The sequence below is a fragment of the Geotrypetes seraphini genome, chromosome 6 (genome assembly GCF_902459505.1).
Source record: "Geotrypetes seraphini chromosome 6, aGeoSer1.1, whole genome shotgun sequence".
In the NCBI taxonomy this organism is placed as follows: domain Eukaryota; kingdom Metazoa; phylum Chordata; class Amphibia; order Gymnophiona; family Dermophiidae; genus Geotrypetes; species Geotrypetes seraphini.
Window position 1 is genome coordinate 22533327 of NC_047089.1, and position 14036 is coordinate 22547362.

Here is a 14036-nt window from a genome sequence, read left to right on the forward strand (position 1 = left end):
AAGTTGCATGATTTTATATCAGTCCTCTTCCGTATGCAAAACATGCTTTACATGAAGAAAATGCTTTCTAAAATTACCCCACAAATAACATTTGAAACATAGCTTTGAAATTAGATCCCCGACCACACACCCTTGGAAATTTAGCGTTAAATTAGACACATGTCTGATCTCATTCCCTTACTGCATTTAAAAATTAAAAAAAATCAAAAACTAAATGATTCTGGATTTTATACAAATCCCTGCTGCATATTAACATAACAGCTGTGATGGGCGTTGGCTTCAATTATTTGACTGTTTGCAGTGTTCTGGGTTATGATACACTCAGTGATATTATCTCGTTTCCAGCAAAAGCTCGAAATCACATTCATCAGTTAGATTTGGGGTTTTTTGTTTTTTTTTGTTTCTACATCTGAACATAGTATGCACAGCTCCCATGTAAAGTCATTTTCTACATGCAAAGGCTACCTAATGTTCTGTTAAAAGTAATAAAAACAGGTCAAAAGACTGAACTTATATCATATGGAGGAGTGTGTGGCACAGTGGTTGGAGAAACAGCCTCAGCACCATGGGGTTGTGCCCCTTGTGACCATGGGCAAGTCACTCAGACCTCCAAAGCCCCAGGTACGTTAGATAGATTGTGAGCCCACCGGGACAGATAGGGAAAATACTTGAGCATCTGATTGTAAAACCGCTTAGATAAACCTTGATAGGCGGTATATAAACACCCTTGAAACTTATTCTTTGTTCTTAACGCCCCACAACAGCCATTTTGTATTGCCTGTAAAAACAATGAATTGTTATATTGCATATATTCAATGTAGAACACTTAGCAACCTTTTCATCCACCTAAAAAATTTTAAATATATTCAGTGTAACAATTCACTGTTTTTACAGGCAATGCAAAATGGCTGTTGTGTGGCGTTAAGAACAAAGAAGCGTCACAGCCCCCGAGGAAACTTAACAGGGAAAACGGTTGGGTAACCGTCAGGTGCAAGTTAAGTGACATATTTTGAGTGAACTTCTTTCATTCTTATATTTTGGATTATCCTGTCAAAAGTAATGGCATCATCTTCCTTGACTCGTTTTGCAGTTATACATGTAATTAACGAGAGTTAAGTTTTCTCACATTACAAAAGAACGCCAGATGTTTATTATCATTCATACCGGATAAGAGACTTGGAAAGAGATTATTATGTAACCCTTGGGGATTTCTGCAATAGCTTATCAATCAAGCCAAATCCAAGGTATCTGCAGTCTATTTTGTTACTTGAGTCAATTTTTTTTTGGGGTGGGGAGGACACCAATATTTTGATAACCTTGTTTTGACGTCCCACTGGTTAATTTTCTCATTGCCATTTACATAGGTATGATCTAAATATTTGAAACGATTACAATGGAAGCAATCAAGTTAAAGCAAAATCTGTCCCATAAGCCTTGTGAATAAGCAAACATAAGCAAGGTTTAGGCAAGCCCTGTTTTGTAAGAGTATGCAAAAGCCAATTTTCCACATTATAAAGACCTGGGTGTACTGATAGACAGACCCTGAAACTGTCAGCACAATGCACGGCAGCGGCAAAGAAAGCAAATAAAATGTTAGGCATGATAAAGAAAGGAATCACGAGTAGATCGGAAAGGGTTATAATGTCGCTTTATAGAGCAACTAGTCTTTAAGCCCATTACATTAACGGGTGCTAGAGTAGATGTCTGTATGTATGGTGAGTTGTTGTTTTTTTTATTTGTCTCTCTCCCTGGACGCTGTCTGTCTGTCATTCTTTGTGTCTCTCCCAGGTCCCCTGTCTGTGCGTCTTTCTTTCTGTCTGTCTCCCTGGCCCACCCCCCTGCTTGCCAAAGCAGCCCCCTTTTACCTCTCCCCCTGTTGTGCAATTCCTGCCTGCTTCGTGGCCCCCCTTCTGTTCCTCCCTCCCCCCGATTGCTGTCTGCCCCCAGCACAACTCTCCCCCCAAAGCAGCCCCCTTTCCCCCTGTTGTGCAATGCCTGCCTGCTTCATGGCCCCCCATCTGTTCCTCCCCCCGATTGCTGTCTGGCCCCAGCACACCCCTCCCCCCAAAGCAGCCCTCTTTCCTGCCTGCTCCAAAGCCCTTCTTTTTCTCTTCCCCTCCCGTTCTTCCCCTCCCTCCATCCACCCATGGTTGCTGCCGCCGCTGCCGCTCCTGTTCAAAACGGCCTGCTTAGGTTCACGAACGGCTGTAGTGAACCTCGCAGGCCGCTCTCCATATGGTAGCATGTTCCCTCTGACGCAATCGCGTCAGAGGGAACGTGCTCCATGTGGAGAGCGGCCTGCGAGGTTCGCTACAGCCGGCCGCAAACCTCAGCAGGCCGCTTCAAACAGGAGCAGCAGCAGTTGATGCGGGAGGGGGGACTCGTGGATGTGTTCCCTACCGGACACTGCCGCCGCCAGCGCTGCTCCGCACCCCCTTCATCTTGCCCTCTGGTGCGCCAAGCCAGCGCATGCGCGTAAGCCGCTGGCCATGGATGGACACAGCACTTGTCAGCTACCCACATCCTCTGATTTGATTTGAGACATCCGCCTTGGGGGGGGGGAGGAAGAGAGAGAGCGGAGAGGCGGCGACGGCAAAGTTAGTGTAACGGAGACGCTGCGTCTTTCAACAGGGAGCAGGACAGAGCGTAAGCCGCGCATGCGTACTTCCTATGTGTCGCTACAGCTCACGGAAAACCGGCGCACACATAGGAAGTGCGCATGCGCGGCCTAGCATTTTATTATATTAGATGATCAGGCCACACTTGGAATACTGTGTCCAACATTGGTCTCCCAACCTAAAGAAGGATATAAAACTGCTGGAGAGGGTGCAGAGACGAGCAACAAAGCTGGTTAAAGGTATGGAGAACTTGGAATACGAGGAACGACTTAGGAGACTGGGATTGTTCTCCCTTGGGAAGAGGAGACTGAGAGGGGATATGATCAAGACTTTCAAAATACTGAAAGGAATCAACAAAACAGAGCAGGAAAAGTTATTTACAATGTCCAATGTAACATGGACAAGAGGACATGGACTGAAGCTGGGGAGGTACAAGTCCAGGACAAATATCAGGAAGTTCTGCTTCACGCAACGAGTGGTGGACACCTGGAATGCTCTCCCAGAGGAGGTTATTGCGGAATCCACCGTCCTAGGATTTAAAAGCAAACTAGATACACATCTCCTTACGAGAGGCATAGAGAGATATGGGTGACTAAAATTACGTCAGGTGTACACCTGGCTGGGCCTCCACGTGTGCGGATCGCCGGACTTGATGGACCGAAGGTCTGATCCGGAGATGGCGCTTCTTATGTAACGTATGTAAAAGATTTTGGGGGGGAAATATGAAATGTTACCTTGTTGCATAACGGTTTTGCTAAAAAAAAAAAAAATGTTAGAAGAAATTAGTGAAAATGCAGCGACTCTGCAGGATGGCAGTGGGGGACCAGCAGGGTGGGTGATTGTGTGAATAGGAAGACGGAGAATAGTGGAAAACAGGATTGGAAAGGTTCAATAGCGGTTCTTGTTCTGCTTTCCAAATAGTAGCGTTCTGGGCTTGGTGTAATCTTTACAGTGCTGTCTTAACAGGTAAAGGCTGTTGCAGTTTTGGTTCTGGGAGTTATAGCTTTGTGTGCTATGTTGATTCTCTCTATCTTTAAAATTATTTTCTATTTAATTAGTTTCTTTCCATTACATTATTATTTTGGAATGTACGTTTTGTTTTTAACAGTATGGTATTGAGAGTTCCATGTATTCTTGTTAGGATGCTTTATATCTCAATTTTTTCCTCTATCTTTATTTTCCTCTCTATTATTTTACTAATTTGTTTGTTCTTAGGTACTTTAGTTAGATTGTGAGCCTTCGGGACAGTAAGGGAATTTCAAAGTACCTATTCTTTATTTATTTATCTTATTTTTATTGTATCCTTTAATGTATATTTCTCTGTAAACCTATATTACTTATAATTTTAATGCACCCTATTGTCTATTTTCTGTAAACCGCTTAGAATCCTAACGGAGTTTAGCGGTATATAAGAAATAAATTACATTACATTATGCGGGTTTCTGTGTTACTTTGCAAAGTGTCTGGTAGCAGAAGGCCCATCTTACTGTTCCTAAGTTGACAACACAATCTGAATTTATTTTTGGATAGTATGTTCTAAGCGAAAATAAGCACAGCACTATATTTGGGGCAATGTGAATGAATATATGTAGCAGAAGTGGAGGTGCAGTTTTTATATCGAGATTCTCTCTAATGCTCTAGTAGAATCGAGACTTAACATCATTCAACCAATTATTTTAAACTCCTCCCTCCATATTCGCGAGGGTTAGTGGCAAAGCCAGACCGTGAATAACTTTAGGGCGGACTCTGACCCACTCCTCCCTAACCCTAACCCTGGACCCCTCCACAGCTTACTTTTTAAAGCCTGGTGGTCTAGTGGTGAAGCGGAGCAGCAGCGATCATCCTGTGGTCCTGCCCCAAGCAGAGCCGCAAACATAAATGGCTGCTGTGAGTTCCCACGAGACGGGAGGCGGGAGGGAAGCAGAGATGGGTCACATTTGACCCTTCACTTTGAAGAAAACTCCAGGATACCTGCATCCATACTTATACCTCCTAATTTGCATGCATAATTTTGAGGTCAAATATGCACATACATTTGAATTTTGAAAAGCATGCACACAAATGTAAACTCTTTCCTAACCCTGCCCCTAGAAACGAAGGTTACCCAAATACAGGCATTATCTCCCAGATTTTATATATGGGCTGAGGACTTTTCAGCACCGCCTCATATAGAACTAAATGACTAGACTACTATAGAGACTCGCTCTCTCTGCTAAGGTTTGTTTTTGATAAAACTAGGACTTCTCTCTCAAGTCCCAAGAGCCTTTTGCACAGTTTGTAGCCAAGTTTCTCCAGCAAATATAACTGCCTGCCACCCACTGAACGCTTTTGAATTGTTGCCACTGGAAGCAAACGTAGCCTTCTCATCTGCTAACTCCTGTGCCCACGCAGTTTTTCCCAGTAGGTTACTAAATCCCTAGATGTACACACTGCCGTGGTTTTAAAGAGGTTTTCAAGAAAGCACTAAAGAGATGCAGAAGATAGAGAGAGCACCACACATATCTTCAGTACAAATAACATTAAAATTAGGAATTCTTCATTCCATCCTTTCCCTACTTTGGAGACAACCATCTAAGTAGTTTACAATAAAATCATATACAGTGGAACTTCGGTTTGCGAGCATATTTCGTTCCAGAAGCATGCTCGTAAACCAAAGTGCTCGTATATCACAGAGACTTTCCCCATACAAAGTAAGGGAAAATCGGATGATTCGTTCCACATCCCTAAAAGACCCTCCCTTCCCGAGGCCACTGGCGTGCTTCCACTCCATCCAATCCCAGGAACCGGCTTCCCCCCCCCTCCAGCCCAAACCCTTACCTCGAGCGGACAAGACACCGGCACGCAGCACCAATCCACAGGACATGCCGGTGCCGAAAGAGCCTGCCACGCCTGCCACTAATCTCTGCTGGGCTGCTGCGGGGCCTTGAGCATCTGTGCATGCTCAAGGCCTTCTGGCTCCCATTCTCTCTGAGATTCTCGGAGAAACCGAGAATCTCGGAAAGATGCTCAAGGCCCCGCAGCAGCCCAGCAGAGATCAGCGGCAGGCTTTTCAGCACCGGCACGTCCTATGGGTTGGTGCTGCGTGCCGGTGTCCTGTACGGTCAAGGTAAGGGTTTGAGTTGCGGGCGGGGTGGGGAAGTCGGTTCTCAGGGGTGGGGTGCAGGGCTGTGGAGTCGGAGTCGGAGGAAATTTCGGGTGCCTGGAGTCAGAGTCGGAGTCAGAAGTACAAAAAACTGAGGAGTCGGAGTCGGAACATTTATGAACTTGGCATACCAATCACGAGCGATTCTTTCAGCTACAGCACCCACTATATACACAGCACAAATGTTGCGAGCAGCTTCTGCGGCCTTAGAACCTTGATTAAAAGCAAAAAGAAGGTGGTGTCGAAAATGCTCATTTCTCTCAACTTGACATTCCATTTTAACGATCTGAAAATTAACCAGTGCTGTGGAGTCGGAGTAAATTTCGGGTATCTGGAGTCGGAGTCTGAAGTACAAAAAACCGAGGAGTCAGAACATTTATCTACCAACTCCACAGTCCTGGTGGGGTGGGAGCTCCCATATCGAGTCAACGCTCGGTTTAGTCCTGTTTTGGTCGTCTTGCAAAACACTCGCAAACCATGTTACTCACAAACCAAAGTTTGACTGTACTTAAAACATATAATAAAAATAAAGGTGACAAGGTGGTTATAATTGAAGTAGAGGAGTAGTCTAATGGTTAGGGGACTGGGTTTGATTCCCCCCCCACCGCCGCAGCTCCTTGTGACCTTGGACAAATCACTTAACCCTGCATTGCCCTAAGTCCAAACACACCTTAGATTGTGAGCCCATTAGGAACAGAGAAAGTATCTGATTATAATGTGTACAGTGCTGTGTACATCTAGTAGTGCTATAGAAATTATCATTATTTAAAGTAATAAAATAATCATCTTAAAGGAAAATATAACATACCATGCTGTCATTTATCCTAAATTCTGGACCCATACAGGCCCCTCTCCAACAATAACAACAACAAAAAAATCTGTTTGAGAATCAAAAAAGCTATTTGGAAGAAAAATGTTTTCCAAATCAGCCTAACATTTGAAATTTGAGAGTTTTAATCTTGGAAATGATGGAAGGGTATTTCGCAGAGTAGCTGAACTCACACTAAATATCGATTGGAAAAACTGCATCCAAGCCAGGAAACACCAGACAATTTTGTTGAGCAGATCTTAAAACATGCGAAGATGAATAAGGGATGATGGCAAAACAAGACTTTCCTAAAATGAGATAAATTTGACACACAAGACAGTGAACAGGAGTGCAGAAGAGCACGGACTGGCTGGAGCTGAAGATGCTGTGTAATTGCTTCTGCCTTTCCCCCAGTTTATCCCTCCATCTATAAACTTTTCCTAATTATGACCGGGACAGCCATGCAAATGATTACTCGCAATTGGAAGAATTGGGATCGCTTTAGTTTTCCTTTCTGGTGGCCGAGCTTATGCTTAACTTATAAGTATGAGAAAATGAATGCTGACTTGCTGGGGCATAATAAGATATTCAGAGTGTTTTGGGGTCCATTGACGTCTTTTGTAGATTTGTTATAGTTGCCCTTTATCTTTATTTTCCATTGTATTGCACCCACACACCCCGGGAGGGGGGGGGGAAGGGGGGGAGGGGAGCGGGAGGGGGATATATCTTTTGTTTTGGTATTATTTCTGATGGTAATGATGAATGGGGGAGGGAATTTTTATCTTTTGTATAGATTCTGATTGTTTATAAGTGCTTATTTGATTATTATTATTTGTATGTAAACTGTATTGCACTTTTTGTTGGCATCTTTCCATTTTCTCAGACAGCATGTCTGCTTTGCTCCGAGAAACCTTGCTGCTCTGAAAGGCTGGAGGGATACCTCCTCTGAAGTACATCTTCACTGCCCCTCATTAGCTAATAGGGATGCCTGCCACTGCAGCCGTCTTTACATTTTCCTTGGCGTGAGCACATCAAGCGTCCAGGTCCGACTTGCTGTAATGAATGGGGCATCCAAAATCTGGATCTCTCATACCACAATTCCTCAGCCTGAGTCAAAGGCTAGATCTGTGTCTATTGTATGGTAGTTCATTGAAATTTTCCAATATGCAAATAATAAATCCTATACCTGAGACTACAAATAATTGCCTGGATGCACTGCATAAAAAATTAGTTCAGGAATTCACCTGGAAGCTTGGTTTATTAATTTTTTTTCAAGCTAGCCTTATGTGCACTGCAGAGTCACGTGCACTTGGATTCTATTAGAAACTGCATCATCTGCTATTACTTATGTGAAGGTTTTTGCAGGAGATTATTATGGGCAACTATGACAAAGATTTCAAAGACTAAAATTCTTATAGCAATGACTAAGTTTAATTGTCTCCCTCACTACCTCAAACCTCCCCTGGTTTAAACAAATAAAAGACAAGGCCATAACAACATGTGTCAGGATCCCAGGTTTCCAACAATTTCACAGCTGCAGGAAGGAACACAAAATGCAGCCCTTCCTATGGAATTTCCCTAATCCCTGCAGAATTACCATGAGAAACCAGTCTGGACAGTGGCAGTAGGAGGAACATTTATAGTAGCAAGAATAGACTGTCTCATTTTCCCTCTCTCCCCCCACCCCCATTCCGTGCAGTGCATCATCTTGGGCCATGCCTTTCATCTCTGCTGTCAGAGAGTGGTGGACGCATCAACTGCTCTTCCAGACCCTTCTACCCAAAAAGAGTGGCACTGTGACACCTTGGGTTCATCCTCCTCCTCTGCTGCATGGTCCCCAAGTATTATGCTTTGAACTGCGCAGTACTACGGTGTCCTATGTTCAAAGTGGACCATACAGAGCCTCAACGGCAGAGGAGAACACGGCCCAGAGTGCTTCAGTGCCTTTGTCTTTCTTGTAAAAAGTTGAGACAGAAAGGTGAGTGAAGAGATCATAGAGAACAGAAGGGGAGGTACATAAGAACATAAGAAATGCCGCTGCTGGGTCAGACCAGTGGTCCATCGTGCCCAGCAATCCACTCCCGTGGCGGCCCGTAGGTCAAGGACCAGTGCCCTAACTGAGATTAGCCTTACCTGCGTACGTTCTGGTTCACCAGGAACTTGTCTAACTTTGTCTTGAATCCCTGGAGGGTGTTTTCCCCTATAACAGACTCCGGAAGAGCGTTCCATATTTCTACCACTCTCCGGGTGAAGAAGAACTTCCTTACGTTTGTACGGAATCTGTCCCCTTTTAACTTTAGAGAGTGCCCTCTCGTTCTCCTTACCTTGTGCCCTCTTGTTCTCCCTACCTTGGAGAGGGTGAACAACCTGTCTTTATCTACTAAGTCTATTCCCTTCAGTATTTTGAATGTGCAAGAGAAGAAGGGGTACATGGGGGTAAGTATGAAGAAAAGGAGACAAGAGTAAAGATATGAAAAGGAGGAAGAGTTTGTACAGGGATGGGGGAGGCTAGGTTGTGTGTGAGGGGGCCAGTGAGATTGAAGGTGCAATAGAGTGTGTGTTGGGGAACCAGGAGTGAGGCAGAATGAAGGGACTGAAGTGGGTGGAGGAGAATCGTGAGTGACTGAGGGGGTCAGAGTTGTAAACAGGGAATAGAAACAGTGATGAATGACAGACTTGGAGGAGGGGTGTGTGTGGGGCTTCCTGGGAGTGGGGAGTATCTGCCGTCAGGTGGAGAAGTCTGGGTTCGGGAGGAGAGTAGCAGCAGATGCCCCCCAAGGTTGGAAGCAACAGTGTATGCCAGGGTAGGGAGGAGTGGCAATTCCGTCTTGAGAGTCAACGCGAAGAGGAACCATGATGGATATGGGGGAAGGGGTAAGACAAAGTAGGATGTAGTTCCCCCTCAAAATGCTAGCTCTGGTGCTGCGCTGGCTCCACTCGCCTCACCACCAATATCACTGCCCTAACCTTCTCCCTCTTTTATTACCAGATTCTCCTCCCAGATTCAGGATGCCCTCTTTTTCTCTCCCTCCCTTCTTTCCCTTCCATCCTCCACATCCATGCTCTCTCCGTTTTTCTCTTGCATTTCTAGATCCCCTTTTGTTCCTCTCTTCTAGCTTTCTCCCTCCTACTTTCTCAGCAAAATGATAAAATAAGTTAACACACAAGAAATTTTAGAAAGTGTTTTCTAAAACAAAATAGAAATGTGTATTATTTGATATGTAAATGTATTCAGATTTATCCCATATATCTCATAATTGCTGCAGAATCTTCAAAAATCTGGCATAGGTAACTGAAGGGTTTTTACCTTGAATGTCATCGTTGAAGGTGCAGTACTTGTTACGATACTTGTTAAGAAGTCTAAAAGCGTTGGAATTGGCAAAATCTTCAAACTGAATGAGACAATTAATTCCATATCTAGAAGGGAAAAACAATATTTCTTTTTTTTTTTTTTAAACTTTATTAAGTTTCAAGGCCAACAAAAAGTGCAGACCATTATACATACATTAATCATCAGAGTAAGCACTTATAATGAATCAATAACAATACACAAAGAATAAATCCCCCCCACCCTTCCAATACATTCAATCAAGGATAAAAACAAAGCAAAGAGATAGCCACCCCCTCCCTCCCAACTTCCCACTCTCCTCTGGATGTGTGTGCATATCAACGAAAAATTAAAGATAAAAGACAACTATATTGAAGTAACAAAAGACGTCAATGGGCCCCAAACCAATCTGAATAAATTATTATGCCCCAACATGTCAGCATTCATTTTCTCATACCTGTAGCATAAGCATAAATTCACCCACCAAAAAGGAAAACTAAGGTGATCCCAATTTTGCCAATTGTGAGTAACCATTTGCGTGGCTATCCTGGTCATAATAAGGAAAAGCCGGCATTTATATCGGTCCAACAGCGGTTCAATATGCAATAATGTCCCACAGATGACTTCATCTTAGGTTAACTGAATCGCTGAATCCAGTATGGTATTAATATGTCCCCATATTGACTTCCAAAAATTAAGTATTAAAGGACAATAGAACAACAGATGATCCAATGTCCCTATTTCAAGATGACAGTGCCAGCATCTGTTAGATTTAGAACTATCTAACTTATGCAAATGAACTCTTGTTCAAAAAATTCTATGTAACAAAAAAATACCAAGTTTGTCTCATAAATGCTGACGCTGTACATCTCATCCTCCAAGACCAAATTCGTGGCCATTGAGTAGCAGAAATCTGTTGTTTAATCTCAATGATCCAAATGTCTTTTAGACTAGTTTTTTGTTTCTTGTTCAAAATTTCAGATATTAATTTATACCACTTGGCTGCCTGATGCCCTAGCAAGTCTGTCTGGAAGCACAGGCCTGGCACGCTATACTGATTTTTAAAATTGCTTCAACTGCAACCACTTCTATGCTTGAGACTTTGAAATACCAAATGATTGTTGCAGTCGTGAAAAATCAAGCATTTTCCCATTTGATAAAACATCATCTAAAGTACATATGCCCGCCTGCAGCCAATGCCTCCAGAGGACCTTAGACTCGCCAATTTGAATCTTAGAGTTCAATCACAAGGATTGACATGTTGTATCGGTTCAGATGTTAAATTATTCATAAATTGTAAGGTTTTCCAAGTAGCTAAAAGAATACTATTGTTCTTATAAATTCTGGGTAATTTGATACTCAAAACATATCATAATTGTAATGGGGACTTGAGTTGCCATTCTAAATAAAGCCAATCCGGGAGATGTTCCAAGATCTCAGGAAGGATCCAATACATACCCTACCGCATAATAAAAGCTTGATGGTATCTATAAAGATTTGGGAAATTTACCCCACCCGCCACAATTGGTTTTTGCAAAAATACTAAAGCAATTCCAGCAGTTTTACCCAGCCAAATAAATTTAGTGAGAATACCATTCAATTTCTTATAAAATGACCCCTTAAAATAAATTGGCAACATACTTATTTGGTAGTAAACTACAGGCAAAATCATCTTGACAGTTTGGACTCTCCCCCACCAAGAAAGATGTAATGGGTTCCAATGTTCACACATTTCTTTGACTTTCAGCAATAAAGATTTTTCATTTACTGTCATTGAGTCTTCCAAAGTTTTTTGAATCATAATACCTAAATATTTTATCCCCTCTTCCTTCCAAAGGACTGGGAATGAATCAAACAACAATCAAACAACCTCCTGGGGACACAGGCAGCTAAAATAGACTCTGACATCTCAAAATTACTGACCAAAACAACAGACATAAAAGAGTTCCGCAAAGAAATAAAAACATTACTGTTCAAAAAATATCTCCCATCACTCTAACCGCCACCCAATGACCTCCCAATCAACGACTTCGGAAATACCCACCTATATTATCTTTTTATCTGCGATCTAGAATGTACTGTAATTCTGCTACACTACACCCGATTCAACCGATCGAGTTAACATGTATTACCTCTGTTAAATGCATTATCTTCCGTTATATGTATTATCTTCTGTAACAAGTATTATCTTCTGTGAAATTGTAGTATCATATCTCATTACTGTTCCTGTAACTTACTCTTATCCTGAAATGTAACTCTACTGGAATATCCCAGATATTTCTATATTGTAATCCGCCTAGAACCGCAAGGCACAGGCGGAATAGAAATCCCTAATGTAATGTAATGTAATATTTCTAATGAGATTATATAAATCTCGCAAGACCTGGTTGTTTCAAATAGCGGATAGGTTGAAAAGAATACAATTGTTTTAGAAAAACAACCAAAACACAGTACCAACATCGAAGTTTTATGGAGGGAGCTGGAATATTGAGTTGGTAAGAACATTACATGTTGTAATTTTATGGCAATACTAGTTCAGGTAATTACCCAGATATTTTGAAATTATGACTTTACTGTTACGATGTAACTTTTGGACTCACCTTAGAATATGGTGCACAAATTATTATTTTTTTATCTTTATTAATTTTTATTACTAACAAAAAGTGCAACACAATGTTCACATCAGTAATAATAGTAAATAAACACTTAAACACAATCAGAATTAGTAGAACAATATAAACCCTCCACCCCACAATTACCTTAAAGTTTCACCCTAAAGATACATCCCTCCCCACCCTCCCCCTGGATGTGTCTGAATTATACCAATAAAAAAAGGCTAAAAGAACTATAACAATTGTACAAAAGATGTTAATGGACCCCCCAAACTAAGTTAAATATCTTAGAATGCCCTAAAACAGGGGTAGGGAACTCCGGTCCTCGAGAGCCGTATTCCAGTCGGGTTTTCAGGATTTCCCCAATGAATATGCATGAGATCTATTTGCATGCACTACTTTCAATGCATATTCATTGGGGAAATCCTGAAAACCCGACTGGAATACGGCTCTCGAGGACCGGAGTTCCCTACCCCTGCCCTAGAATGTCGGCATTCATCTTCTCATACCTGTAACTTAAACATAAGCTCGCCCACCAAAAAGAAAAATTAAGACGATCACAGTTTTTCCAATTTCGAGTTATCATCTGTATGGCTACCCCAGTCATAATCAGAAAAGGCCGGCATTTATAACAATCCATGGGGGGCTTAACATACAGTAGTGTTCCACAAATAATTACCTCATAAGACAATGAAATCGGCTACCGCACCTTAGTTAAAGACCCAGTTAATTTCTTGTCCTTTTACACTTTTTTTTTTTTTTAAATTTAAAAATTGTCCACCTCATTATTTGTATTTTAATAACCACTTGACCTTTTCGTTTAACCCATAAGATTGATAAGAGTTCAAATAAAAGAACCAATGTTGTTCACGTGTCAACAAAAGAGACTCCTTGTCCCCATTGAATGTCTGAGCTATTTGCTCCACAATATCCCCAAAAAACTGGTGACCCTGCTGAATATGATGAGACACCATAGGTGCTGCGAAGTTCCTCGTATTCAAGCAACTTTTGTGCTCAATAGGTTTAGTTCGAATGGTGCGTGTTGTACACCCCATATCAATTTGGATGGGTATACTATTACATATACTATGTGAGTTGAAATGCATATCGTAATATTCCTCGGTACTAGAGGTCTGCACAGGAACGGGGATCGCGGGAATCCTGCGGGTCCCACGGAAATCCCAAGGGGACCCTCCTCTGGCCCACGGGACTCCCACGGGGATGGAAGGCTTTGGAAGCAGGGTTCGTCCATATAATATAATGAACACGTCAGCCTTAGTAAAAGAGAGGGTTTATAAGTTAATTACCTGAACAGAAAACAAAAAAAGGGTTCCACCAAAGAGATTCCACAAGGAAAACAGCAGCACAAACACAAAAGAAACTGTGGAATTGATGATCCTGTCAGAAGTAATTGCTGCTTTTTATGGGGACGGGCGGGGATGGAGGTAATTCCTTGCGGGGACGGGTGGGGATGGAGAGGATCCTGACGGGGACGGGTGGGGATGGAGAGGATCCTGACGGGGACGAT

At 42.4% G+C, this 14036-nt stretch overlaps 1 protein-coding gene across 1 annotated transcript in view; it reads right to left on the bottom strand.

The window, feature by feature from the left end:
* Window positions 1-14036, bottom strand: part of ME3 (malic enzyme 3) — a 204977-nt gene that overhangs the window by 42678 nt on the left and 148263 nt on the right. The window contains exon 8 of the mRNA XM_033949442.1: window positions 9876-9985. Coding sequence (XP_033805333.1) covers window positions 9876-9985 — 110 coding nt within the window. The remainder of the gene's footprint in view (window positions 1-9875; window positions 9986-14036) is intronic.